The 27,982-nt window shown below is 58.1% G+C and overlaps 9 protein-coding genes across 9 annotated transcripts; all 9 read right to left on the bottom strand.

Moving 5' to 3' along the window:
- Positions 1 to 892: 892 nt before the first annotated feature.
- LSCM1_01753 (uncharacterized protein) lies at positions 893 to 5,716 on the bottom strand (the record flags this gene model as incomplete). The annotated part of the gene is made up of 1 exon (XM_067319353.1): positions 893 to 5,716. One exon carries the CDS (start codon positions 5,714 to 5,716, stop codon positions 893 to 895), a length of 4,824 nt encoding a protein of 1,607 aa, XP_067175902.1.
- Positions 5,717 to 7,840: 2,124 nt separating this feature from the next.
- Positions 7,841 to 8,407, bottom strand: LSCM1_01752 (uncharacterized protein; the record flags this gene model as incomplete). Its single annotated transcript, XM_067319352.1, has 1 exon — positions 7,841 to 8,407. The coding sequence occupies one exon, from the start codon at positions 8,405 to 8,407 to the stop codon at positions 7,841 to 7,843; it is 567 nt and encodes a 188-aa protein (XP_067175901.1).
- A 1,503-nt stretch (positions 8,408 to 9,910) lies between these two features.
- On the bottom strand, positions 9,911 to 10,159 carry LSCM1_01751 (uncharacterized protein; the record flags this gene model as incomplete). The annotated part of the gene is made up of 1 exon (XM_067319351.1): positions 9,911 to 10,159. One exon carries the CDS (start codon positions 10,157 to 10,159, stop codon positions 9,911 to 9,913), a length of 249 nt encoding a protein of 82 aa, XP_067175900.1.
- A 1,540-nt stretch (positions 10,160 to 11,699) lies between these two features.
- Positions 11,700 to 13,505, bottom strand: LSCM1_01750 (uncharacterized protein; the record flags this gene model as incomplete). Its single annotated transcript, XM_067319350.1, has 1 exon — positions 11,700 to 13,505. One exon carries the CDS (start codon positions 13,503 to 13,505, stop codon positions 11,700 to 11,702), a length of 1,806 nt encoding a protein of 601 aa, XP_067175899.1.
- Positions 13,506 to 14,588: 1,083 nt separating this feature from the next.
- Positions 14,589 to 15,200, bottom strand: LSCM1_01749 (uncharacterized protein; the record flags this gene model as incomplete). Its single annotated transcript, XM_067319349.1, has 1 exon — positions 14,589 to 15,200. The coding sequence occupies one exon, from the start codon at positions 15,198 to 15,200 to the stop codon at positions 14,589 to 14,591; it is 612 nt and encodes a 203-aa protein (XP_067175898.1).
- Positions 15,201 to 17,536: 2,336 nt separating this feature from the next.
- On the bottom strand, positions 17,537 to 18,763 carry LSCM1_01748 (uncharacterized protein; the record flags this gene model as incomplete). The annotated part of the gene is made up of 1 exon (XM_067319348.1): positions 17,537 to 18,763. The coding sequence occupies one exon, from the start codon at positions 18,761 to 18,763 to the stop codon at positions 17,537 to 17,539; it is 1,227 nt and encodes a 408-aa protein (XP_067175897.1).
- A 768-nt stretch (positions 18,764 to 19,531) lies between these two features.
- Positions 19,532 to 20,146, bottom strand: LSCM1_01747 (uncharacterized protein; the record flags this gene model as incomplete). The annotated part of the gene is made up of 1 exon (XM_067319347.1): positions 19,532 to 20,146. The coding sequence occupies one exon, from the start codon at positions 20,144 to 20,146 to the stop codon at positions 19,532 to 19,534; it is 615 nt and encodes a 204-aa protein (XP_067175896.1).
- A 961-nt stretch (positions 20,147 to 21,107) lies between these two features.
- Positions 21,108 to 23,570, bottom strand: LSCM1_01746 (uncharacterized protein; the record flags this gene model as incomplete). The annotated part of the gene is made up of 1 exon (XM_067319346.1): positions 21,108 to 23,570. The coding sequence occupies one exon, from the start codon at positions 23,568 to 23,570 to the stop codon at positions 21,108 to 21,110; it is 2,463 nt and encodes an 820-aa protein (XP_067175895.1).
- A 1,821-nt stretch (positions 23,571 to 25,391) lies between these two features.
- Positions 25,392 to 26,654, bottom strand: LSCM1_01745 (uncharacterized protein; the record flags this gene model as incomplete). Its single annotated transcript, XM_067319345.1, has 1 exon — positions 25,392 to 26,654. One exon carries the CDS (start codon positions 26,652 to 26,654, stop codon positions 25,392 to 25,394), a length of 1,263 nt encoding a protein of 420 aa, XP_067175894.1.
- Positions 26,655 to 27,982: the final 1,328 nt, after the last annotated feature.

Below are 27,982 nucleotides of genomic sequence, written 5' to 3'. Positions count from 1 at the left end.
TAAAACGACTGCGCCGAACGTGGTAAATGTACGGGGGGAGTGCAAGAGTGTGCGAGGTGCGCCACATATGTAAAGGGGATTTAGAAAAAAAAAGAGGAGCACGTCGACCGTGCCGAGTGCACCAAATATTCCAAAAGGCAGAGAGAGAGGATGGGAGCGACCGAGCAAGTGGGATGCGCAGGCACGCGCCAGAGAGTGAGCGAGAAGGGGTGAGGTGTAACTGTGCCCCTACACCAGCGCCCGCCGTAGCGGATACACCAATGACGGATATCACGCGACGAAATTGGAAGGGACGCAGACATATCCTCGCGTATTTCTCCACACGTTGCAGAAGCCTGTGTCGAGTCAGCATGGCAACCAGGAAACGAGAAAAAAACACGTTGTGCCTACCAAAAAACAACAACTGAAGGTGCACTTCTGCCTGCCAAATCACACATGAAAGCCTTCTGGAGTTTCTGGCAGATGGGTGCGCCTCGCTGTGTGTGTGGGTGTGTGTTTGTTTACTTTGTAGGCGAGGTTGCACCGAGTGAGAGTGGGGGGTGCAGTGCGCTCCCCGTTACTCGTTCGACCGCAAGGAGGAAAAGAAAGAGGCCGCAAGCACCACCATGGCCACCGCTACCCTCTCACGGCCAGCGGCATTCTCACCTCCACCCTAAACACCACAGAGAGACTGTCGTCAAAGAGCTTTGCTGCAAAGGCATCCCACAGCAGCACCGGATAAACCAGCTAACAACGAAGCGCAACCACGAAGAGGATGCCCGCTCCAGCAAACGAAAAAGTACGCCTCTGCTTAGGCGATGATGACACGGCGGCCCAGTCACCACAGACTCTACACACTCGACGATAAAAACGGCGTCGCCGCGTCCGCTTCGTAAGGTAGCTGTAGAAACATCTAGGACAGCAGGAACGCGCCGCTGCCCTCGGTCATGGCGAAGCGAAGCTTCCTCTCCATCTCCTCTTTTGTGTTGTACTGTGGCAGCTTCAAATAGTTCTGGCAAGTCATGGCGGACGGCAGCATGTCCTCTTCCTTGACGCTCGCATCCTCGGCCGCTTTCCGCACAATCGTGAAGGAAGGTCGCAGTCGACCTAACCCACCGACGGGAAGGTGTGCGGAGCCGGTGAGGAATAAAAAGAACTGCTTCTGCTCCTCCACCGTGAAGGAGGCCAGTATGTCGAAGAGCCACTGAACATGCTTGCAGTTGAGAGTGTACCCGTAATTCGCCTCGCTGTACTTCTCAAAATCGTCACGCGTGATGGCCGTCTCATGCCCGGCAATGAGCTGATACAACTCGTCCACGCTGAGCATTCGAAGTGCTACTAGCGGTATGTACCAGTGGAAGCCCTCGCGAAGGGCATAGACCGCTGCAGCCACCCCGCGATCGAGCAGAAAGCTCGTGACCGCGTCGCAGTACGCCATCATAGTCTCGGCGGTCACCGCCGTCTTCGCCCCATTCGGACACAGCTCCACGCTGTCGTCCCCCGGAAGTGTGAAGTCGAGGGCCAAGTCGTGTACCTCCACCGATGTCCTCTGCCCTGGCAACTGTAACCGCGTCCTGCCGCTCGCAGCGGCTTCCGTCATGGCAGCCAGTACCCGCCCGATTTCCTCACTGATATCCTGCACATCGTTCACCCCACACACGTCGCCGCGCAAGAGGCGGAGAAACACCGGCGAGAGCGGCAAGCCAGGCACGTGCTCGTCAAGGAGAGTCCGCCCGATAAAGCGGCCAATGAGGCGAAAGAACGGCACGATGTGGTGCTTTTCCTCTGTCGACCCGGGCAGCACCGGCCTCGGGTATAGGCCAACAGTAGTGGCGTCGTACTCGGTGCAATCTGCGGCCTCGCCGCTACTGCGCCAAAGCCCCAGCTTCCGCTGCCGCAGCTGCTGACTGACGAGGGTGTAGAACTCGCGTGTGGGGCCATCACCCCAGCCGTTTTCGTTGTAAAAGTGAAAGCTCCAGACGCGGTTCCGCGCCTGCGCGTCCTGCGCGCTAAGCACCTTCTTGGCGCACTCCAAGATGTCCTCGCGCCACACCCGCTTCGCCTCCTTCTTGAGCTGACCGTAGATGCCACGCATCTGCTCATTCGAGGCCCTCGGCTCATTCAAGCCGAACAGCTCCCGGTACTTGCGCAGCTGAATCAAGCAGCGATCCGTGGAGGTGAAGCCAACGTCGAAGAGGAACTTGCGCGTGGAGTAGCTGAAAAGGTAGGTGCAGTCCAGTGCCAGTTTCACGGCCCAGGTGCCACGTTGCTGACCAGCCAGCAGCATCTGAGAGCACTGCTGAACTGCTTTGCAGTTAAGCTTTGCGTGCTGGAACTCGGCGATCGAGATGGCAGGGGCAAAGGTGTTCAGGATAGATGCAGTATGGATGCCGTGCAGATGCTCCGAGCCGGCAGCCAGTTGTGTTTGCGTGTGGGCCAGCAGCGCTGCCCAGTTTGCCACCGTAGCGTGCAAAACGCCAAGCAGCCACAGTACATCTCGCTGGTTGTCGGACAGAACGTGCTTGCTGTAATGAAAGGCGCCAGCGAGTTCCTGCTTCACGTCCCACACCGCTCTCGGCTCCAGGTCCTTCGACGGTAGGCGCACCTGCAGCGGTGCCTGCGGATTCCCGCTGGCCGGAAACGCGTTCGGAACCTTGTAAAAGGAGTAGTGCTGCGGGTTGTATGGAGTGGTGCTGTAGTGCAAGACGACAGGTCGCTGCAAAGAGTATCCGGCGGCGCTCGATGTGTCCAGTGGGACGAGGCGGCGGTGAGCCGGGCGCTCGTCCTCGTCCTCCTCGTGTTCCGCCTCTCCTGACGAAGCGGTGCTGTGGCGCTTTCCACGACGCTGGTGGCGTGACTTCGCCCTTCCTCCGATGTCGCCATGGCGTCTGCTGTGCGACTCTGCCTCGGAGGCCGCCGCGGCAGGCAGGACGAGGTGCTCCATGATTTGCAGCATCGTCATCGACAGCGGCAGCACGTGTGAGCCGTAGCGAATCCATATATTGTTGCTTGCGGGTGCAGAACCAGAAGGGGGCGAGTGCGCTGGCGCCGCTTCTCTTGCGCCGCTGGGCTCAGGGAGCTGGCGCGGGTGCAGGTCGGGCAGGATATTCGTCACCGCTTCGCCTTCCTCGCCACGAGCGTCGTTGCCCTCCTCGCTCTCCTGGTGCAGCACCTCCTGCTGTAGTACTTGCGCCATGGCGCTCACGCTGGAGATAGGTCGAATGCGCGCCTTGATGCACTGCCGAGGCGACACAGAGCTGTCACTGTTGACCGCAGCCGACTCCCGGTGCGGCTCGAAAGAGACGACAAAGTAGTTGTGAACGCTACCGATGAAGTCGTAGGTGGGCACGGTAAAGTCGTCGAAGAGCGTCAGCACGGTGTGCAAGTGATGCACAAGATGCGCAAGCAGATTACGACCGCCGTGACTCGCTCGCCCAGCGGCGGTGGCAGCCGACGTCGGCGGCGTGCCGGCATTCGCTCTCTCGCTCGCACCTTCGGCGGAGGAGGGTGCGGTGGAAAGCTCGGCAACGAGCAGCATCACGGCGTATACGTTCTGCTGACGACTCAGGCAGCTCCGAAGCTCTCGCACAATACCACTCGAGTAGAACTCAAAAGCTGTGACGTCGCTAGCGAGGACGTGCCGCAGCAGGCCTACCGCGGAGCTGAAGTGGTTTAGGCGGAGCTCCTGCACGACACGACGGAGTGACTCCATCGCCTGCTCATCCTCGATGCCAAGGAAGCGGTGGAGCAGCGTTGATGCCTCTGTGCCGATGATGGTACTCCATCCGCTGGTGCATGACGTCAAGGCAGCGCGCGCCTCACGCGTAAGTGCCGCCTTCCCCTTGACCTTGCAACGCTGCTTCAGCAGTTGCAGACTCAGTTTCACGCCCTCGCGCACGAACTGCACCTGGAAGACATCACCCACCTTCTGCAACAGCCGACCCGCTAGAGCAACCGCGAGCACATTGCAGACGAGATCGGCGCCTCGAAGATTGTTGTTGAGAACCTCACCGAGTGAGGACTTCGCGATGTCGCCTGCGAGAAGCTGCTCTGTAGAGGCCATGTCAACGGCGCTAACGAGGAAGTCGAGGCACGACGCCCGCACCGCTACCAGCTCTGAAGAGACGCACACATGCACTACAGTCGGAATAGCTTCTAGAACGCGTTGGAGCAGCTGCGGCGACGTACGGTAAAGGTCCACCTTGTCCCGGTTGCGGGCGGTGGCTCCCACCACCTGCTCCATATCTGTGTAGCTGTGCTGACCGTCGCTATCGTCTTTGTAGTGCTCCAACACGCAGGCAGCGCAGTAATCCTTGTCGGGGCACTCGTTGCACCGGTACCAGTCACCAGGGGTGCAGTTCTTTCCGCACCCATCGCACATGAAGCCGGAGGCGCGGCATCGAGCATAGGCAGGCTTCGTCTCAATCCTTAGGCCCTGCTCTTGCGCCACTCTCTGACGAAGCTGCGCCAGATTAGCGTCCGTACTGCTGTCATCGTCGGGGTCCGCTATTTGTTCATCTTCCTCGTCCTCCTCTTCGTCGTTGTCGTCCATGGCCGACTGATCACCTGAGGAGGCGGTGCCCGTGAGCAGTGGCCGCTGCGTCAGTAGCTCCAGCCGTTCGAGCTCCTCAGTGACGCCACTCCTGTAGGGAATCAGCAGAGAGGCCAAAAGCTGGCACACAACAGTGCGTTGGTGCGACGTGAGCACCGTCGTCGTCACCGAAGCGGGCTCGGAGCCAGTGCCACAGCCGCACTCCGCCCCGGCGGCACCTTCCAACTCTACGCCGCCCGCGGCGATGCCGCGAGCATCTCTCCATCCCCTCGGAGGGGTGTTGTCCTGCTCCGCCCCTACGACCGCGACCGGCTTCCGGCGCAGCAAGGAAAGCAGTCTGTCGAAGAGGTTGCTTTGGATCACGGACGCCGCGATACCAGCGCTCCACTGCACACCAGCGTACAGGAGAGAGAGCGCAGACGAGAGCGTGTCGTCGTTGACACCGTGCTCGTGTAGGAGGGCTGCGATGCGATCTGCCGCGTCTCCAAAGACTGTTTCCACCGTAACTCGATCTGCCTTGACTCCTTCAATGGCCTGCGCCAACGTAGCGATCGATTTTTGACGTATTTCGGCGTCGCCATTTGTCATGCCGATGCGCAATGTGTGAAGGCATGCAGTGATGTGCCGTACGCTGCTCTCGTCCACCTCACTGACAAGCCGTTGCACAATGGTCCAAATTTGCCGCTGCTTGTGCAGGGTAAAGAAGTCGGCGAAGCCAAGCACCGCCTCCACGCCATCATTGCGTAGCAGCTCGCGGCTTCCTATGTGGCTCCGCGAAATTATCTCCAGGCTGGTGATACACTGCTCCGACAGCTCCACATCTTGTATGGAACGAAGGTGCTGCAGGAGCACTTCGACCAAGGTGCTTCGAGTAGGGAGGGTCTCAAAGGTGCGGGGGAAGGCATCGAGGATGTAGGTGAGCGCGCGGGCTGCCGTGATGAATACCTCGCGCACCTGCGATGACGCGATGCACCGGAGCACCGATGGTAAAATGAGCGGTATAGTCGCCATCATGGACGGCGAGATGAAAGAGCTCATGGTCAGTTGATCGCACAGCATCTGCAAGCCACCGTACTGCACCATTGGGTCTGCGCTGTTGATGGCAGCGATAAGCTCACTGTTTACACGGCGCGTGCTTCCTTCTGGTAGGCCGATCCCCTCAATATAAAAACGAAATCCGTCCATGTTTGTCAGCGGGTGCAGTGAGCACGTCCGACACCAATGTAACCCGGCGGAAGGGGGGCTCAAAACGCCACGCAATAAAACGACAACCGCAGCTGTCAACGAACGCTACACGTGGAGAGGGGAGGAGAGCGTGAGCGATGAGGACCAGCTGGCAGCGGCCTTCTTACTGGCGGAAAACAGCGCAGCAGGGCAAAGCGTGAGGGAGAAGAGAGGCGGCAGTACGATGCACTGCCAGGTAAGCGCGTCGAGGCAAAGGGTTATGGGGAGAACCACCGAAAAAAAGGAAGCAGTGTAGTTCGCACAGGAGATCGTCTCTGAGGAATCAGTGAGAGCCTGCAAGGGAGTCACACCTTGGCGGCACAATGGCAAGGGCGCGCTAGAGAAATCGTCGTGAAGAAGGTCTGCTAATGAAATGGGAAAAAATACACTTCAGGGGACCAACACAACAAAATGAACACTCGTGGTGATGAGGGAGACCCCACCCTTGGTGTAGCGGTAGTGAGATGATATCTTTTTTTTGTAGGCAATTCTTACGTGATTCCCTCTTGGCGGCGGTCACGACTGCACCCTTATCACAGAGAGGTGAGGTCAGCGATGCGCCCCCGCACACACACTCACAGCCGCAGAAGACCGCCGACAGCGCACAAGAAGAGAAATACGTGCGTGATATAGCTATCAAAGGTGCCTAAAACGTTACGACGCAGTTTTGGGAAATGCCGTCCCACTTGAGCGTGTGCGTAGACGACACTCTCGCTCGGGTTGACAAGGCGCTCAGACGCTCGGGCACAGATTCAGGGGGTGGGACAGAGCCTGCAAGCTCACTCAGCCTTCGCGTATAGAAAGAGTTCGAGAAGCAGAGTTTGTGCGCGTGTGTGTGTGCGTGTGCGTGTACGGAACTTTCTGTCTGACCAGCGTGATGAGCAGTCAGCGGAGGTACAAGTTCGAAGAAAAGAGAGGCGATGGGAGAGGCCAGGGGCCCATACGTAACGAAATGATGACGACGTCTAGTCCCCTCCTGCATATGAACAAATGCCCTTCACGTTACCCAAGCGCGCATCCATGAAGAGCCGCGTCGGGAGCACCGGCAAGGACGTATTTTGTTCTTGTCGCATGCACGATCATTCTCGCCACGTTGGCATGCTCGCCGTTTCCAACACCGCGAAAAGGGCGGAGAACGCGCAAGTCAACGACACAAAGGCGTCGAGCGTAGTGGGGAGGGGGTGGGAGGGGCAGTTGACCAGAGAAAGGAAAGCAGTTGCAGCTGCGCCGAAAGTGAGGGCCTTTGCCGAGAGCGCCGCATAGCCTCGCCTCGCCCCCATCCCTAACGCTCAGGGGATGTAGGCGCAACATATGCTCATCGATGCGTGTTTCTTTAGCCCCACATGTGATACAAGGACGACTCGTCTTCTGCCTCAGTGAGAGAAGCAGGGATAGAAGGCGCGCCCTATGGAACTCCCCTGTGAGCGCAGGGCTTCGTCTCCTAAGCCCCGCGGCGCGTGTACGTTTCGAGCAGTATGTCGTCTCTCTCTTTTGTTGTTGCCGGAGAGAGCGCCAATGAAGAAAAAAAGAGGGTTAATGCGGAGGGCTGCCGAACTGCGGACATCTGCAGACAGACGAGGCGCGCCGGATGAAACCCCTCACCACTACCGACCGCCGTGCATTCACCTGCGCACCCATGAAAGAAGACGTGAAGGGAGCATACAGACCACACGCATACACACGATACGCACACACACACAATGCGAGAAGCGAGATAGAGACATAAGCAGTGATACGGCATCATCCTTGAGGGCTACCGGTGCAGAAAGGAGAAGAGAAGGGAGATGATCCTCCCGTGAGAGAGACAGAGAGACAGAGAGGCGCTCCCCGGACGAGGGGACGTGCATGGCCGCGGTCTGCTCAGCAAAAGCAACTCGCATCTGAAGACGGCCGGGGAGAGAGAAAACCACCTCCCCCTCCGCCTACGGAGCGGCGTGTATATATATATATGTCTGTGTGTGTGTGTGGCTGTGTAGGAGGGAGGAGGCGCGAAGAAGAAAAGAGAAACGAGCAAACAAAAAAAGGCCGACTGTAGCGACTGTCACCGATCAGATGCCCCCCTCTGCCGCCAGTGCCTTCTTCTTCTCACACGATTGCTTTCTTCTCTTGCGCCGCCTTCAGCGCTTGCTCACGACGGATTTTGCGCATTATCTGGTAATGGTAGTTCTTGTCGAAGCCTTTTGCCTTTGCCTCCTCATACTCCTTTCGGGCGCGCTCCTCACCGCCCACTCCCCACACCGGCATCTTTCGACAGGCTGCATCGTCGCCGCGCAACCAGGCCTTCTTGGGCCAATTGAAGATGAAGGGGCCGTAGATGTACCGCCACCAAGCGCTCACCTCGCCGTCCTGCTTCGCCAAGTTGCGGCGCAGAATGTAAATAGTACGGTCGTACGACTCCGAGCTCCAGTCCAGCCACGCGAAGAACGCTTTACCTGCCTCACTAGTCGGGCGATCGAGAAAACGCTTGAAGTACACCTCTGTGTCGCGGTTCCATTGGTACTGCGGACCAAAGCTGTCATCGTACTTGATATCCTCGTAGCGTACAAGTCCGCCGCGGCTGTAGTACGAGTACACCTCCATCAGGGTCGGCGGGATGAGATACAGCAAGTACATCACCGTAAAAGGGATCCAGGCAACATCGAGACCTGCCATTTTCGCTTCCTTGCGATGATTGCTGGCAGCGGTCTCGTGCGCCTCGCTTTTTGTATGCGCCGCTTGGGGCGCCGGTAGGGAAGAAATAGAAGGGGAGAGAGAGACGTCAGCAAAAATGCCGCGCAGCAGCGTCGGGCAGCGCAGGTGATGGAGAAGGCTGGAAGAACAACAGGAACAAAAAAAATGGGGAAGGGGGGTGGGCACACGCACAAACGGTGCAGATATGAACGAGTGACTCTAAAGGAGGAGACTAAGAGATCGACAAGCAGAGGCAGCTCGAAAGTGTGCTTGCGTCTCTGTGTGCGTCGATTGAATGTGTGGCCGTGGCGCGCAGAGGTGTCACTCTCATTCGCCGAGGAGAGAGACGAATATCTCGTGTCTGCCTCTGCACGCGTGTGGGGTTCTCTGGTGACGGCGTTGTCAGATTTCTTTCCGATGGCAGGCTTGCCTCGTATAAGGGAGAAAGAGGGGGGCGGAAGAGGAGAGCTGAGTCGCCTGAGTAAAAGAAGACAGGCGCCGCAGACTGCAGCGGCACACACTCCCCGCCGTCGCCCTCCTCTCTTGGCGGAATCACGCGCGACCAAGGCCCTTGATGAAGCAGTGTGAACGCATGGCAGGGGAAGAGAGAGGGCCAGCGTACCGTGTGGGGAAAAGCGGTTTGACGGTCGCACAAGAAGGAGTGCCAAGCAGGAGCACCAGCGACGTATCGGCCGTAGCAGACGTACAGGACACACCGCACGTGCCACCGCCACTTTGGTGGCGCGAGCGCCTCATCCATCTGCACGATACGACCGTAGAGGCTTTCACAACACGAATCGCGCGCCAGGCTCGACGAGGTTCGAAGACACACGGAGATAGAGAGACACCGCAGAAGCACTTCCGGCAATGGCAACCGTGTTTTTGCGCGCCCTGTCTTTTCGAGTGCTCCGTACCGAGACGCGAGCGAGGAAGCAGTCGCGAGCTACCCATTCGTCTCGGTGGTGGTGGTGGTAGCGGTGGTCAGAACATTCATCTTCTCATGCGGTGCTTGCAAAGTTCCGTTTGGTTTTATCACAATCGCGCATCGCCACTTTCTGCAGACCACTCGTCCCTGTCACGCCTCCACAAGCACACAAACACGCACGCGCACTCATTCCACCCCCCGCAGCAGTAACGAGTGCTTCTAGAAGAGCTGGAGGGAACGTAAGAAAGAGAACCGCAGCGGAGGCGTTGGAGGCGTTCTCACGGTGCCGCGTCAACTGGAAACAGGGGAAGGCAGGGAGGCGGGCGTCAAGGGAAGATGGACAGCACTCCCTCCGCATCAGCACAACACGCTCTTCACAAACCAAAAGCGCATCCGCCCCCGCTACCGCTCCGCAGAAAGGCTTTTCCTATAGGGGCAGCAAATCATACCATTAGTGTGGCCCGCTGCACGCTTCCCCTTGTCCCATGCCGCCGCACAGCACACGGGCCCTTTCCCTGCGATGCCTGCACGCGCCACTGTATACAAGGTCGCGCACATCCTCAAACGTCGGCGCTCACGATATCGACGATGGCACTTCCACGAATTACGGTTGTGCCGAGAGCCGTCTTTGTTTCCTCGTCACCGCCAGCTGCCTTGCGAGTCTCTTCCATGGCGTCGTGCAGTACAATACTCATATGCTCGTCGACGCCGCGCAGCAAGCCAGAGATGGAGCGTCCGCCTTGAATCTTCACCACGATCCTCTTCTCCATGAAGTGGTTTAGGTTGGGGAGTGTCTTGTTCGACGGCATCGCTGGGGAATTTGCGTGCGAGGGCGCCGATGCAGAGCGGTGTGCCTATTTGTGATTGCGTGTCTCCTTCTTAGAGGGTGACAGTCTGAAATTTAGTTCTCTGCAACGGAAGAGCGGTGACGAGGAGATGCCGCACAATATCGTCCAAGGCGTCTGGCAGCGTGTCGCACAAAGCTGACCCTCGTCAGAGGGTCCCATGAAAAGAGAGTCGTTTGGACGTGGGATGTGGGGATGGTGGATACGGATGAGACGGGGGTAAGCACAATCCCGAGCGCGACAAATAGGAGTCACAGTTCGGTGCCACAACGAAGGGGAAGGAGCATGATGGCTCCAGCGAGAGAACAGCGGCGTAACACCGTCCCCATAGCAAACCCGTTGTGCCCGGTAAGAAGCGAGGGAATCTATCAAGGGTCCTGCGAAGAGGAGGGGCGCCCGCCGGGTTCTTTCTCACGACGTTAAAGCTGCCCAAGACATGTCCTTGAAAAGGACTTGAGGCAGCTAACACGATGCCTCCCTTCGTCACCACCGCTCCTGTTTTTCACCTTGAGCAGGCCAACAGCTCACCAGGATGCAGAGTCTTGAGTGGCTGTGCAGAAGTACGCGCCAAAGGGCCAGGGCATGGTGGTCCTCGCTGCCACCGCCACCATGAGAGGATATTTTCTCTTCACGACATGTCAGCACTCACGTGGCGACATCTTTTTTTTCTCGCTTTCGTTTGCGTCGAGCATCGACACCAACGGCACTTGGTAACGGAGGAGAGAAAAAAAGACGATACACACACACACGAGCCACCACCACACAGGCGCAGCACACACTACATCATCCATGCATGTGTGCGTGTGTTGGCGCGACAGCCACATATGTACATTTCGTTGACGACCCGCACGAGAGGCGCCGCGGGCAAGCACAGTGCGTGAGAGTGGACGGTTATCGGCGCAGAGAGAGGAGGAGAAAGTGAGTGGCGCAACGATGTATCGGCACCGGTTGACGGTTGGAGTCACCGCCACCCTTCCCCTTCTCTGTGGCCGTCTCGTTGCACCTCTATCATCGCCACATTCGACTTCCCTCTGGCGCCGTGTATAGTACATGATCCTGCAAAGCGCAGCGCCTTGTTCGGCATGCCCACGTGCCCCGCGTGCAAACAGGGCAGGAAAAAAATAGAGAGCACTGCGTGTGTCGGATGCCCTCCCTCCCTCCCTTCCCTTTTCCGACGATGCGGCATCGCGGCGCTTCCTGAGTGGTGAACCAGACTTCTACCCGGAGCCGCGTCCGGTCGGAAGGAAGGAAGAGGGGAGGGGTGAAAAGTGAAGCGCTGCAGGTCATACGCCGCAAAGAGCACAGATATCGGAGACAGAGATGAAGGTGGTAGCAACGAAAAAGAAGCGAAAGCCGGCCCGCATCATGAGTAGACGACTCCGCTCTTCCTCCTCCTGTTCGCCGTACCACCGCCTCCCATGGATGAACCCCGTTCTGGTGCTTGTCTATCAGCTCAGCTGGCTATACCTTCAACGAGACCCGATCGAGCAACGGTATCCGCACCTTATTCGTACAGCTCCATTCCATCCTCAAGGTCCTCAAGCGCCTTTAGTCGCAGCGCATCCATTTCTTCGCGACTGCGAATGTCCTCCGCTTTCTCAGCACTCACCACATCGATGTACTTGGCAGCTACGTCGTCCAGCGCTGCTTCCTCTTTCGTCGGCGCTCTCGTGATACCGGAGAGGTGCGTGCTGCGACGCTCACGCTGGCGCGCCACGGCGCGCTTCTCCTTCACGGCACGATCGAGGTTTTTGTCTCGCAGACTTTCGTTCTCGAAAAGGGTGCCGATGACATTCTTCTCATCCGGGGCCAGCGTGCACAGCGACGGAGACAGCTCCATCAGCGACACATTGCCGTCAATGCCGCCGGTGGCGATATACGTGCCGTCCTGCGACGGTTTCAGGGTATGCAACGCGTAGTCGGACACCTGGAAGGACAAGGAAGGTGAGGTCTGGCGCAGCATCAGGTCCCACACATCCACATACCCGTCCATACGAGTCGTGAAAAAGACGCCGGGCCGCACCGTGTGCCACGCACCACAGGTCAAGTATGCCTTGTGGTAGAAGGTGCTAAACATCGGCATGAACTTGAAGTCCTCGAACCACAGCCGTGCTGTCCAATCGCCGACGGAGAGGAAGTACTTGGAGAACATTGGGTTGCGCTGAACGCTGTAAATCGGCCCATGGTGGCCGTTAAAGGTATTCGGTAGCAGCTTCTCGTGCTGGGTCTTGCCCTTGCGATTGCATGATAAGATGGTGCCCTGCTCCGTGCCGATCATGTACTTGGCCGGTCCACCCACCTGAGGGTCGTAGTCGAGGCAAAGGCCGCCGAGAACGCCGCGAGCGCCGCCGTCGTTGCTGCGCGGCTGTAGCACTAAGTTGTCTTCGCTAATGGAATGGATTATCATCGGCTTCTCCGGCAGGCGGCAGTCCCACACAAAGACGTTTCCGTCCGTTGAGACGGAGAGCAGCTCGCCAGACTTGCTCTGCAGCCACTTCAGGGCCCACACCGGATCCTTGTGACTCTCCTCGATGAGAGAGCGAGCGGCCGGGCGGCTCGGCTGACGGGTATCCCAGAACTGCACGACGCCGTTCCAGCTACCACCGGCGATGAGATGAGGATCTTTTGAGTAGTACTCGATGCTGCACAGCGGCGACGGCGTAATCAGGGTCTCGGCAGGCTCGTTGGGGTTCATGATGTCCCATATGTGCGAGTTGGTGCTCATCGTAGGCGTCTGGCTCTGGAATTTGAGCCGCGCGTAGGCCACGGCGATTCGGCGACCGTCATTCTGCCAGGAGAGGGCAGCTGCCGTGCGCTTCTCCTCGGATGGGTCCTTGAGCACCGCCGACACCTTCAGCGAGGCAGGTCCCATCGTTTCTTCTTCATCTGGCGGAGCGTCTGGGAAGTAGTGGCCATAGATATCCATCGCGGTATTTTGCTTTACGCAGCGCTCCACGCACTGCTCGACAAGCCGCCCGCAGGTGTGCAGGTACCCTTCCTCTCGCTCCACCTTCTTGCAGTACTTCATCTTCTCTTCGAACTCGGTTGGGTCGACGGCATGCGGCCAGCCGCCCTCGCCATGGTACTGTGCGTGATTCTTGATGCGCACAGACTCGGTGTTGGTGCTGGCCTCCGAGAGATGCGGTACATTCTGCACCTGCGTCTCCCTCGGGTTCTGCCGCGTGAACTTGTCCTTGACCACCTCATTTGGTGCAATGTCGGCAATGATCTCGCTGTCGTTAGCCTGAAACTCCGGCATGCGCCCAAACTCGCGGGCCGCTCGGGAGTAGCTGTAGGTGATCTCCGTCATTGCAGTTCAATGGAAAGTTGACGGAGGGGAGGGGGGAAGAAGACTGACCTCTGACCTTGGAGGAAAGAGGGGTGATGTTGACACAGCTACGCCGCCTCGGTGCGCTCCACAGCACGCACAGGCCGAGATTTTACTCGGATCGACAAGGAGCGCAGGTGACAGATGAACAGAGAGCGTCACAGCAAAGCAATCCACAAACGCCTGGAGCGAGTCTATGATGAACGACGCGAGTCTCCCTTTCTCTCTTTCTCTGTGTGTTTTCCTTTTTATTCCCCGCTGTGGTGTTGGCCTGTCACGTGATGAGGCGCGGTGTTCAACGCGGGGAAAATGAAATGGGGTAGACTGGGATAACGAAAGGTCAGACGTGGCAGGGACTCCGGCCTGATTTTGGCAATCAGCGATGCCGAAACAAAGCGCACTTCTCATCAGCGACAAGGAGAGCGGGAGAAAGGCGAGAGGTGCAGGCACGCCGATGAGGGAAGCATGGGGTACGTTGGCATATGGTGCCGGGATGAGAGGGCGTAGACCGGAGGAGGATTCAGAGGAGAAGGGAAGAGAGCCGCAAAAGGGGGAGTGGTGAGGGAGACGGGACGGATGGGAAGTGTATCGTGTCGGCGGTTTTCGTTCGCGAGGCGGTGCAACATAACGACCAGGAATCTATGACGCATGACGAAACCCTGGCGCTCGTCGGCAGGTGCGGGCGCGGGCACGGGTGCGACTCGCAAGGCCAACTGTCTTGGTCGCCACCACCACGAGCTACCGTAGAGGCACCATCTTAGCGGAACGCCCGTCTCCGCACAAAGCTTTTTCTCATTCTGCGGCACAATCAACACAAGCTGCAGAAATGGCTGCGGCAATGAAGATGCCCTCGCTCCTCCTCCCTCCTGTTGATGTGTCTCTGAGTCAGCACCTTATAGGAAACGAGCTCCTCCATGTAAAGATATGCAAGTAACTGACACGCCACCAAGATGAAGACTACAGATCCACAGTAGCAGCCGTGTGCCCGCAGAGACCACAGAGAGACAGAGAGAGACAAGCAGAGGGAGAGCCGTGTCCTACACGGAGGTGCCATACCCGAGATCATCACTCCTTTACCCATTCTTTCTTTTTGATCCTGAGGCCTGGTACCACCCCCGCAGCGGCCGTCTCTTCGCTAGCAGCTCCGCCGCTGCTTTCGTCCTCCGGGTGATACTGGTATATAAAGGTGACCACAGACTTGTCTTGGATGTCCAGCAGCATGAAGGAAGGCACCACACTCACCTCGCACTCCGTGTCTGCGCCGCTAAGAGAGCCTGGGTTGACGAAGAGGTGAGAATCGAACTCAAAGTACTTTGAATGGTGTGTAGAGCCCGAAACCAGCACATCCACATCGAGCTCACGCTGCACGGCCGCTAATGCGTCCTTGTCACCAACTGGTATTTGGTGACCGTGAATGAGTCCGAACTTCAGGCCCTCTATCGTCAAGACGACACTCTCTGGCATGCGATCTGTCCATTGTCGGTCAACGCTGCTCGTCACGCAGTGAACCTCCGGCGCAATCGTGCGCAAATAGTCGTACATCTCCTTGCTGCCGATGCTACCCGTGATCAATAGCTTGTGAATGCGCCCAGGCGAGAACATCTTGCAAAATACCTCCGGCACACCACTGGCCCGCTGCGGCACCCACGTGTCGCCCACCACGAGCACCAGAACCATCTTGGATGGTCGCTTTCTGGCGAGCGCGCCGCTCTTCTGGTCACCTCGCAAGTAGCGAAGAGACGGCAACCTCTAAAGAAAGGCGCCGATGATCGCGCCCCTTGATGTATCTTCCGTTACGACTTGCTCAGAATCTCTGAGCGTGCTTGGGCACGGACGGCGCGGAACGCGATACCCGGTTTCTGCCCCTCCCCTTCCTCTTTCTCTCGGTATGCCTCCTCAGGTGCAATGGCGCGGGGTGGTTGTCGGCTGTGGACAAACGTTTCGACAGAGCGACTTGTGTAATGAGGGGTGATGCGCGGCTCTCTGTACGCATCTGGCAGGCCCATTGGACGGGTAGAAAGGTAAGAGCAGGCGGAAAGGTGAGAGTGAGTATGGCGGAGAGCAATGTATGCCGCTCAAGGCTGAGATACGCCAGAGAAGAAAGGCCGGCAGCCACGAGACGGTGCTACGCGCACCTCGACGATACCGAAAGAGTCTGCGTCCGTCGCGATCATCTCGAACACCGAGTGTTTGCCCACGCGCAGGCAGACGAAAAGGATTTTCAGCCGCGGAGGGAGGCGATTGCGAGGCGACGCATCGGTGCACTCCACTGGAGCGCAGATCTGGAGAACTCATATCGGAGCGACTCGATGAGCAGCGAGCGGAAAAGGGAAATATTTGAGATTCTTTTGTGTGTGTGTGTGCGTGTCTGTGGGTAGGGAGGGGAGAAGAGATCCCCGCTAACAACGAAACAGCAGCGGGTCAACTGTACAAGTGTGAAAAAGGAGATGTCCTCTTTACGCTGCCGTAGAAGTCACAGACACGCCCCAATGGCAAGCACACACACACATACTCAGAGACACAAACCTTTCTCAGCATGCATGTATACAATACGCGCAAGGCTCACAGCCTTAGATACGAGCAGGTCAAAAAAACTGCCCCCCTCCCCAATGAGGAACACAACCACACAAGCACACCATTTTCGAAAGAAAGAAATGCGTGAGGTGTGCCACAGCCGCCGGAAGCTCACATGGGTAATGTCAAACATCCCCTTGGCGAAAGCCAAAGAAGAGAGAATCAACAAAATGTTTGTACCATCGGCGAGTTCAAATCCACCGTTGGGGACGAGTCGGTTGCCACTTTACTGCCGGCCTCACAGTAGGACACATGACGTGGTGGCGTCAGGCAGCGGTTGACACCTGTGCCAGCCGTGAACTCGCTCAGTTACCTGACCGCGGCCGCCAGCTCAAACCTTTCGGATTCTCAGCCGTTCCCATAATTGCCGGCGGACGCGTGGTGCATTCACCTCGTATGGCTCCGTCTCTCACGTCCCCTTCCCCCTTCCCACAGAGATCCACTCGCACACGCCAGCAGGTAGTCCAAGGGGCGGAGGAGATGCGATCGAGTTACGCTGACACTCTGCTCAGCATAGGAATAGCTTTGCCGTGCTCACTACCGGAGGTCGGTGCGGCGCCACGCCGTCCAGGACTAACACGTCATTGTGAGTAGCTGTGAGCGCTTTCCCTTTCGCTCGGTCATAGGTACTTGACCCCGTGTTGCCACGAGCAGCGGTTGACCGTTTGCAGAGACAAAAAAGAGCTTCCCGTCTCGTGCGGAGAGAGGAAGTTGGAAACGAGGCCCTCGAGATGCCGCGTCCAGAGAAGTGCCGCCTGGCCTCATCACGGACGGGAGCACAGCAACGAAAAGGTGCATGGCTGATCAAAGAGCCCCAGGTGCCGAGCAGACACACAAGCGCACCAGCTCAGAGCTACCCACAGTCCTCCAAAGCGGGCAGATAGAAGCTGGCGAAGAGAAAAAGGGAGCCGAACGTGGGCGTCGCTATGCCGCTTCACGTGATCGTCTGGCTGCTCGGGCAGCATCTACAAACGTGAAGAGCATATAAGACAGCATCAGCATTGCGAGAATGCCGCTGAGAAAGAGCAGCGCACGGGGGAGTCGGCGTGAGACTCCGCTTCCTCGGACGTGAGTTGTACTTGACCCATTGTGCACTTGAGGTGCTCGAGGCGCCATTGCGTACCCTTTCCAATCCTTCAACCAACGAGCTGCCTCCTGCGCCCAACCGTCCCAGCTTCCGGCCTTTTCGTGTGCGGTGCAATGCTCCAGCAGTGAGGTGTTGAAGAGCTGCTTCACACGCCCCGGAGCTAGTTGCGGAATAGATAAGCCTGTGACCAACCCGTTGCGATCCGACAGAGGGGCTTGTCCGGCGACTGCGGCGCTCAGCGCCCGGCGCAGCTGCATAATTTGCTCGTGGAATTTCTCTTCGTTCACAACCCCTTGCCTGTTCTCCTCTTCCAGTTGCTTCACCCGGCGCTGCTCACTAGAAAGCTTCTCCGCTAGCTGCTCCATCTGTTTTTGACGCCCCTGAAGCTCCGCCTCACTTGCGCGCAGGCGAGACTCAGCGTGCTGCACCGCCTCTTGTAGAGAGCGGTTGTCCCGATAGAGGTTGTCGAGCGCCTCATCGCGGGCACTGCAGTCGCGGCGCAGGCGCTCGATTTGTTCAATGCGCTTTCACCGACGGCAGACCCTCCTGCGCGGTCTGCTTTTAGTGCTGCACCGGTGCTGTCATTCGCGCCTGTACCCCTTTGCGACGCAAAGTGGCTCGCCGTTGTGAGGTCGTGTGGTGCCGGACTCGCGTCTTGCTCATGGCCGCCAGCGGTGTGCGAGGTGGCCGATGCGGGGGTCCGGTTGACAGTGTCACAAGACCCGGGCAAGTCCACGGGCCCATTCTCGACGGTGGCGCGCTCTCCACGTTGCCACTTCGCAAGCTCGTTGCGCAAGCGTCGTAGCTCTTCAGACTCCGCAGCGGATTTTTGCGCCGTCGCCTCTGCGCAACGCTCCTGCTCTTGTTTCACACAGTCACTCAGCAAGGCCTCGCGCTCGGCGTGCTTTGACACGCTCACCTCCAGCCTTTCTATAACCGACTCGTAGCTGGCGCGCTCACTGCTCCAGTGAGCCACAAGTTTCTGCAGCGCCACGCGCACCTCAGCATCGAGGAGCGAGTCCAACAGGCCATTCGCACGCAGCACTCGCTGAGCCTCTTCGTATTGTTTCTCACTTCGCAGCTGGCTCTGCTCCTCGATGGTTCGCATCACCATTTCCTTTAGCTGCTGTACCTGCTCGCGCAGAGAAGCAATGTAGGTGGCATGAGGCAAGGAGCTGCTCGCAGGACTGGGCGAAAGCTTGCCCGAGCTGCTGGCGGACGCCGTGCTGGTCTTCAGAGAAGGGGGCGAAGCGGCGCCAAAAAGTTCATACTCGACTAAATTCTGAATGGCGCGCTCGAGGCTCTCGTTAGTGCACTCCCACAGCTTCCGTGCTGCGACGAAGCGGAGGCGGACACGGGTCAACTCTTTTTCCATAGAGATGCTCTCTCTTCTTAGCTCTTCGTAGGATTGCGCCTGGCGGGCCAGTTTCTGGGTGAGCGTGGAAATGTGCTGCTTCAGCACCCCAGGGTCCGATTGCTCGCGTAAGTCACCGGGCTGATAGGGAGCCGATGCTCCGCGCGACTCCTCCTCCTCCCCGAGCTCCACAACATTTTGAAACGTTCTGAGAAGTGAATGCATACGCGGCAGCGCGTGCAAGGGGAGCGGAGGAGACGCGCTTTATGCGTTTGTATGCCTAATAAGTGCAGGGGAAATCGAAACGACCAGTGCCCACGTACTCCAAGTGCTGCTGTGGCAGTGCGACGTGGCGGCGCGCCTCGGTATGCCAACAAGGTGAAGGATGAGGTTGATGGGGAGATGAAGAGAGAGGATGTGTCTGCTGGGGAAGGTGACGAAGAATGCGGCAGACCCATGGTGAGCGTGGCCTCCACCATATGGATAACCAGCGAAACACACACAAAGAAAAATGATTGGCAGCCGCTCGTTTCGACCTATACGCGGCCGTTGAAGAGAAGTGGAGAAGGAGAGCCAACGGTAGCGGCGTCAGGCGCACGCCTCTACCCAAACCCGTCCTGCGGATCCTAGTGGGGCACCCAAGGATGTCGGCATCGATTGGCTTCCACTATTAGGACGTCTGAGGTGATTCTTTCGCCTCACTGTCCTCTCCGTGCCGGCGATACGCCCTCAGCCGCAACTTGCAGCTTCCGAGGGTAGGAGAGCAATTCAAGGAATGAGGAACCACTCCATCGAAGAAAGTGATAGTTGACTGGGACAAAAAAGGGCCTGTCAGTCGGTGTGAAGGATATGTGAAGCGAAGGTGTGCTCTTTGGCGATGAACTCGCGGAGAGGGTGAGGAAGCGCCACGCGCCGCTGGTCCGCAGCCTGGCGTCGGCCTCGTGACGGCGTATTCATCCACATCTTTCGGCCCCTGTATCGGTGACAGCGCACTTACGAGCGGTGTACGTCCGCCAGGAGAGCGCGGACAGACTTCACGCAAAAGCCGCGCACCTCCTCCTCGGTCCCAGGGTCTATCTTGATCTCGCAGCGCTTCATATCGGCATCCTCCACCACAAATCCTCCAGCCGCGTGCATGCATGTGCCGCGCTCGACAACGCGAGCAACTGCCTCATCCGAAATTTCCCCGTAGAAGGTGCGGGTGGTGTTGGGCATGGATACCTGCTTCCCTGTTTCGAAGTCGAACAAAACAGTGGTCATGACAGTGCCCAGATCGTTGCTTGAATAGGACTTGATGAAGGATACCGCTTGCTCTTTCGACTCCGGCTTCTCGCGAATCTCACCGTGGAAGTTGATAACCTGGTCAAAGGTTACCGCAACGCTGCCCGGTCGCTGAAGGATACGACGCTGCAAGTCAGTGTCGCGCGCAACTTTGGCTCGAAGCTCTTCCATCTTGGCATGCGCAATCGCATGGGTCAGCGTATACGGGTCTGAATCGCGAATTTGTTTCTCGTCTATGTCAGGCGATAGGTACACCAGGTCATAGGCAGCGCCAAAGTGGACTTGTGCGATCTCGCGGCGGTGTGGTGCGCTCGTGCCGACAACCATGATGGGCTCTATGCTTTCCTTGCCTGCGTCCTGCATCGCTGGGGGTATGGGCTACTTTCATTCATACCGCAGCGATCCCTTCCCCGTCCCCCTCCTTGGAGTGACGTTTCTCGCGAAGGCAGTGATGGTGATTGGCTTCGATTCGAAGAGAGAGGCAAAGAAGGGGGAGGGAAAGAGGAGGAGGCGACAGCGGCACGTAAGCGGCATAGAGAAAAACAGTCCTCTCACGAATGATGGCTCCGCCACCTCTCTCTCTCACACACGCATAAGTGTCTGTCGCACCAGCTGCTGTTGCTGCTGCTGCCGTCAGTGCTTCCACTTCACTCGCATCATTAATCCCTCCTCTCTTCCCAGTGCATGCCTCGACGATAGCGCCCCTCCCCTCCTGTACGCATCCGTCTACCCTCTCCCCCCATCCGGTCCCCGAAGGCACAAAAATATGCGCGACAGAGGAGAGCAAACGGCCGTAGTCCAAGGCGCGCCTCATTCACTCGGCGTCTTTCGCTTATTGTCTTTCAATAACGCGCAAAGCTGTGGGTATACGTCTGTGCGTACCGCCACGCCGCCGTCCTGAAAGACCGACTTCACCATGAGCGACTCGAGAAGCAGCGAGGGCCGTGCGGAGGAGCAGGGGGAGAAAAAGGGAGGGAGCTGAGGAGAGACATCCGACAGTCGGCCGCTCGAGAAGGGGGAAAAGATGAAGCGAAGAGGAGATGACCACGGAAACAGAGCGTCCCTCCCAGGCACAGACTTAAAGACGAAGTGAATCGCACGTGTGCGATTGCTATTGCGGGCATAGAGCCGTATTGCCCTTTCACCTCGACACAAACGCAGAAAAAAAGAGAAAACGACACCGGTGCGGGTCCTCCTGCTCTGCTCACCGAACCGTCCCGCCCCCCTCTCTCCACAGCCTCAGCGGGTACCGCGACACCTGTGCCCACACCCGCCTGCGTCACTTGCGTTACGTGCGACGAAGCTCTGGAAAAATGGTTTGGTCCTTGGTGGGCGGTGCATGCTTCAGGTAGGCGGTGTACGCTGACCACATTTTCTTGCTCTGCAGCTGAAACGTATCCTTGTGCCGGCGCGTTGTGCTGAGCAGAATCTGCTCCCTGAGCAACTCGCTCTGCTGGCGCTTGTGGAAGGTCTTGCTGTCGGCCTCCAAGCGCTGCACGAACTGTTTCAGTTTCTCGCGCGGCACGTGGTTGAACTTGACGATGAAAGGGTGCTTGAGGAGCTGCTGCACAGACCACCGCATGGGCACATCTACACAGACACTGCGAAGAATGAAGTCGTGAAACGCCTCGGACCAGTTGAGCGGCTTGTTCATCTTGGACAGTTTCAACATACTGCTGTAGTTCCAGAAATCAGACTTGAACTGATCGCAGGGGTGAACGCCAGCCGCCAACTCCATTAACATGATGCCTAGTGACCACACGTCAGCCTTGGCCGTGAAAACCACTGCCTCGCCGGCCCCATCGTCGTGGATGCGGTGCAAAATGTTCGCCGAGAATCTCTCTGGTGCCTTGTAGAGGATGGTGCCGAGGTCCATACCCCGCCGCTCAACGCGCTGCCCGTCCTCCATGACACAGCCGCAACCAAAGTCCGCCAGTTTGAATTTTTTCTGGTCATAGCAGAGCAGCACGTTCGCAGGCTTCAGATCACAGTGCACGATCGAGTAATCCGTGTGCAGCTCATTCAGCCCCATTAGAACGTCGTGCGCCAGCATGGAGAGTAGCACCTCCGGCATCGATGTCTCTCGCTTCACGTTCTTCTCCCACGCGGCCGGCTCCCTGTACGTGCTGCGGCCTAGGGCATGCCGTGGGGAGCCGTAGAGAAGCTGGTCCTTGGCACAATCCCTCATTCCCTGCTTCGCGGACGGGTCGCCCGACATGTAGCTCCGAAACGTCGACTGTGTGACGCGCATCAGCTCCTCGCCAGGTATGCGCGAGACCATTTGTTTGAGGTTCTCCACGGTGAAGGACATGAGCTCAAGCAGGACGCTAAGCTGCTTCTTTTCCGCGTCCAAGGAGGCCACTGCGTTGAACATCTGCATGAGGAACACGGGCGGTGGGCGCGAGCGCTGCAGCGTGATCATCGTCAGTTCTTTCACCAGCCCTTTCTTGCGCCCCTGTCGCTCCACGTTGTTCGTGGCATTCATCGCCTCGTCAATGTTCATGCACTTCAGCGCGTACACCTTGCCATCCACGCGAACACGGAACACCGTCCCCTGAGTGCCTTTCCCAATCATGTCCTCAATCACTACCTCGTCCATGTCAAGTGAGCAGTTGCTGCGGCCGATCTCCTCCGCTGTAAGCGGCTTTGACCGCCGCGTCCCGGCACTGCGGCTGGCGTGCCCGCCATGGCGGTGGCCGGCTCCCGAGGTCAGTGACAGAAGAGACGACGAGCTGTCCTGATGGAGCAGACTAGAGAAGCTGAGAGAGCTCTGCAGGCGGGCAGCGGTGCCAAAGCCATTCGTCGGCGAAAACACGGATGTCGGGGTAGTTCCGGTGGCAGGAGACGCCGTTGTCACTGGTGTTGCTGACGTGGCACCCTCGCACGGCAGTGTGCCCTGCGCATGCGAAAAGCCGCCGCTGGTGGTGCTGCAGAGAGACTTTGCGTAAAATGTACGGAAGAGCGGCGAGACAGATGGCACCGTGGCGTCCTCGAACAGTGATGCCCACGGATTCTCGATGGTGGCCGACTTCGGGAGCGGCAGCGGCACTGACAGCGGCGTCGTTTCGATGGCCTTCTGCAGCGGCGGCATGCCGATAAGGGAAGACCCCATGCCGAAGTGCGTTGGGGATGCTGCTGCTGCTGCCACCACGGGCGACCCAGAGGGGGCACTCGGTAACGATGCAGCGGTCTCCTCTCGGGCACCGCGGTCGGCCGACATTTCTATGTTCAAAATGGCCTCCTGAACCGTGTCCACAGAACGGGCGAGCTTCTTTTGCCGCAGTCGTTCCACCAGCAGTCGAGCATCCTCTGTCCCAGTGAACGTGCTCTTTCCCTCCACGAACATGGAAATCCCGTCGATCAGTACAAAGATGTTGGTGTTATTGACGTGAATGAACTTGGCTTCACTTCGAGCCGACACCATCGGCGGCGAAGAGCAACCGGAGCCACTAGGTGCGGTACCTTGTTCTCCACTGCTTCTCGCCTTTTTTTCTGACAACGCGCTGCGTCCTGTCTCCGCCGTCAAGTCGGCAGTGGAGGTGTTGTTCGATAGGCTGACAATGCTTGCCGCGCCGAAGCTCGGGTCTGTCGTGATCATTGGCGAGACGGTATTGTCATCGACGTCAATGAAGAACTTACTGAGCTCCTGCTCATTCTTTTGCTGCACCTGCAGCTCAGGGGCTGCATGATCCATGAGGCCGGTGAGGTCAAAGCACGGCCCCGAGTTGCGGAGCGGACGCTTTGGACGCATGCTTCCTGCACGGTTGACAGATTTTCTGTGCGTGAACCGCCGCAGTAGTTGACTAACCCGACCTTTTTGGAAGGTGTGCGCGGCAGCGCGCTGAAGAAGAAAAAAGGGACCACCACACACACAAAGAAAAAAAGAAACAATGCTAGCGAACAAGTGAGACAAGGTGTTGTGGATAGGAAGGTGAGGACTTACGGCCCCCCGTCGCGAAGAGCGCAAACGGTTCGACTACGAAATACACAGACAGATGAAAAGCGCGGCCTGGAGCTTAGAGAGTCCCACGCGTGCTTCTGTGAACAACAAAAAAAGAAAAAAGAGAAGCGACACACATACGGAGAGAAAAATGCGGCTACCGCCTGCCTCCACCCTCTCCTCCGTTCGCCCGGGAAAAAGTTAAAAAAAAAACTGTATAATCTTCTTCTTACTTTCCGCCTCTGGAAGGGAATACAGCCAACGCCTTCTCCCCCCTCTCCCTTATCAAGCACAAACCCAAAACTAAAAGAGGGAGAGATGCCTCGACGCGTCGGTTCTCAATCCGTCCAACTGGACGTCCGATAGCCTGACCTCTCTGCAGCTAGAAGAGACACATGCATGACACCCGCTCACAGCTACGGTAGAGCAGCCGCCTGCTCAACGGCACTCTTCACTCTCTTACGATGGGTGACCTCCTTTCGCCGCTTGTGCGAAGGATCTCCACTACCCCTTCGGCCAACGATCAATCGCCCGCAAACGAAGATACGGAGAGCGAGAGCGAGAAAGAAAGAGAGAAAGGAGGCGGCGTGAGTGTGGCGGACTGTGTCAGTGCGCCTCGATCTAGGTCTCCAGTATCTGTGTATCTATCAGCTCTTCGAAGGCGTTCCTGCGTGCATTGGCCGGGTATCAACAGCAGGCACTCTTCGAGGCAGGCTTCTGGCTGCCGCCGCTGAAGATGCAATCGAGAGAAGCTCCTGTCTTTGTGTAACGCAGAGAGTGTGTGACGGCATCAGTGGAAGCGAGGCAACCGTAGACGATGAGTCGCGGAGCAGGCACCAAGAAGTGAGGTGAAGGCGTGTTTGATAAGAAAAGTGAAGGGGGAGTGGAAACGGGTCACAATAGCATTGAGGGTAGCAGACATCGACACTTATGCATTCGAAGGTACTGAAAAGCGACCGTAGCCCATGCAGAGGAGGACTCTCGCAGCACAAGCAGAATGAGCATGCGTCTCAGTCGGGATGTTTGTCCCGGCTTACTGTGCGCGACACGTAATTGGAGGAGGCAGTTGCGCTCCATCTTAGCGAACACCTCGAATAACCAAGAGAATGGCTCCAGCACGTGGCATAGCACCCCAAAGACCCGAGCAACTGTACAAGGGAGAGAAGCCACAGGGGGATATAGGGAGGTTCAGCCCTTCAGTTCAAAAGCGACGAGCTCACCAAACAACAGTCACATCTCGCCCCCACACGCGCTGCGCCCTTGTTTTCGCCAAGACGGCAGGTCGGGCGCTCCTGCCTGTGGTACATCAGGACAATCGGAGCGCTCCAAAAGGTGAGCACGGGATCGTCCTACCCTGTCGAGAACGCTGGCCAACGGCACAAGTGCAAGGGCACAAGAAACAGAGGCGAGCCGGCGGGTTGCCCCCGCCCCACACCCCCTCTCACCTTCCGTGCATGCAACGAGAGCGCCGATCGTGAAACACCGCCCCAGAGCGCTCTGCCCCTCTCCTCCGTCACAACCTTCCGTATCCATCGTGGTGTGACTTCATCTGTGTCGCCGTACTCGCGGCAACCCACGCGCGAGCACGTGTAAGAGAAGAACCGAGAGACTCATGCCAACACCCGGCACACACTAGTCATCATCCTCTTCCACGATGGATTCCTTGGTGAAGGTGGAACGGGCATCGAGCGCTGGCGGATTGCGCGCGTTGGCGTAGAGCACATGCGGTGGGGGGAGCTCGGCTCCCAAGGGCTCATCGAGAGTGCCGTAGCGCAAGGTCAGCGAACGGCATGTGCGCGCTTTTAGGTCCTCTGCCACACGAAGAGCCTCGAGGTACCACTCAGCCCACATTACGCCGGCCACCTTGCTCTCTTCTACCTGCGCATAGCTCGCATGCTCCACTGTTTCACTCGCAGAGGCTTGATTATGAAGCTGTTGCTCCTGCAGCTCGCGGATTCGTGCCGCAGCAGCACGGCGCACCATCATTGGCGGGCGCTGTCCGCTTGTGGAAATCAGCGCCGCGTCTGGGCCCAATACCTTCAAGTCCATTGCCGGCGGCGTCGATGCGACGCTCACCTCACTTTGTGCCCGCTGCAAAGAGGAAACCGTGCTACTATGCTTGCCGTCTTGAGAGTTCTTCTCGAGCATGTCACTCGTCCCGCTCGGTATCGCCTCCTCTTCCTCCTCGTCTGCGGTGTCCTCCACGGAGCCTAGCCTGTTAGTACGGTTGCGGCTGCCGTCCGCCGCAAGCCCAGCGCACCGGAGCCTCCGGCGCTCTTTCTGCGCCCGTAAGCGCTCCCGCGCCATCATTTCACGGTTCCGGTACTGCACGTTCACTGCACTGATGGGATGGTCGGCGGGGTCCCAGGATTCGATAAAGAGGAGTATTGACTGCCGCAGAGAGTGACACACCGTCTTGTACAGTTCACACTCGCTGAAGATGGACGAGAGAGCCCAGTGTTGGTAGCGGCGCATGCAGCCGATCAACACATTCGTTTGCAACTCGCCAAGAGGGCAGGAGAACAGCACCGGGTGCCAGCGCCGGTCCACCGCAAAGTCCAAGGCTCGCGTAACGTCACGGCGGCTAAAGTCATCCCCGCTATTCGACCCATCCATGCACCACGTGTGCATATCGACAATATCCATGATGCGAATGGGCCCACGGGTAAGGCAGCTGCTGGCGGCCCTCCCGGTCACCTCGGACCCCAGCAAGCGCTTTACCGGGCCCGGCAGCTGCTCAATGGAGAGAAGCACGATATGTGTGATGCCGATATGGCGAAGGTACAACACGTTTGCCTCGGTGGGGTAGGCGCTGCGGTAAATGCCATCCTCCACCATGGCGAAATTCGACGGTGGAACCAAAACAGGGCCGCTTGCTCGGCTCGAGGACGTCATCGTCAACCAGAGTCTCTAGCCTGAAAGGGTTCACAGGTGCAAAGACGCGCCATGCATGGACTGAGCGCGTCGATGTTTTCCTCGGTGCTAACAAGAGCCTTCAGTGCACCCGTTATCAGTCTGTGGAGCTACAGAGAAAGGGTTGTAGGAAAAAAAGGGTCTGTGGAAGTCGTCCATCCAGTTTCGAGGACGCTACACCGCCCCCCCCACTCCCCCTCGTCGCCTGACCTGTGGCGGACGCTCTCATAAAACATGTTGGACGTGCACAGGGAGATAGGGAGAGGATAGACGGACCTGCGCTCCTCGCACTGACAGCATGGCTCTTCAACCCATAGGCGACTCGTACTGGAGTGGAGGGAGGGCACCCTGACCACAGGATCCCCACCACATTTCAGCCCATCTCATCCATTTCTCCGTCTCGAGTCAGACTATTTGTTTCTGTTTTTTTTTTTGATATGCGAAGTCAAGGCTCGGGCCTCCTGCCGGATAACCGGCCGGCTTGATGAACCAAGCCGTGACTGCGTATGTAAGGTCAGTCATGCATCCATGTATTTCAGCGGTAACCGCATAACCGTGTGTGTGTGTGTGTGCGGCCACCACTGAAGGCGAAGAGGACTGCTGCGCTGTCGATGTATCAGCGCACTGCCGCCTCCTCCTTCGTGGAAAAGGGATCGAATGCCACAGAAACGACAGAAAGAGCCACCGTCGGTATGGCCTGACGGAGATGCTCCGAGCGCCTCGAGGCCCTCTTCTCCGCAACGGCTATCGACCACAGTCCTCTGACTCAAATGCCGGGGGGGACAGATCACTGCGCCCCATCCTCCCAGTGTCGTGTCGCGAGGGAGGGAGCCATACTGGGGCAGGTGCCAGAGGAAGCGTGGATGCGATGGGGCCTATTCGCTGAGGCCTGTCGATGTCGTGCGCGCGGCTCGCCATGTGCGCTCCAATCCGGATTCCGCCCGCAAGGAGCGCCGAGAAGAGCGGAGAAGGCCTCGTGGCTGCCCCCACCCACCCCACCCACACACACCTCACTCCAGCGCGAAAGAGCGGTCGCCGGTGCCAGGTGAGGAAAGAGGCGTCGTGAACAGTGGCGCGATCAGGTCCGCCAAGGCTCTACACTTGTCCAGCACGACTTCCCCTCAGATGTGCACCCGAGCTCATCGACACACTCACATGCACACGCCTCTGCGGTCTAGTCGCGCAGCCACATAGGGAATCACTGACTGAGGCAACTCTTCTTCTGTGAGGCAATGTTGCAGAAGGCGATCCGCTGAGAGGGTTCGAAGCGGCGCTCGACTCCACCATGTTTGCTGCCGGCAATGTCTCGA

This window comes from Leishmania martiniquensis, chromosome 32, assembly GCF_017916325.1.
Source record: "Leishmania martiniquensis isolate LSCM1 chromosome 32, whole genome shotgun sequence".
Lineage (NCBI taxonomy): Eukaryota > Euglenozoa > Kinetoplastea > Trypanosomatida > Trypanosomatidae > Leishmania > Leishmania martiniquensis.
The sequence above is the reverse complement of the archived record's forward strand: the minus strand, read 5'-3'. Positions and strand labels throughout refer to the sequence as shown.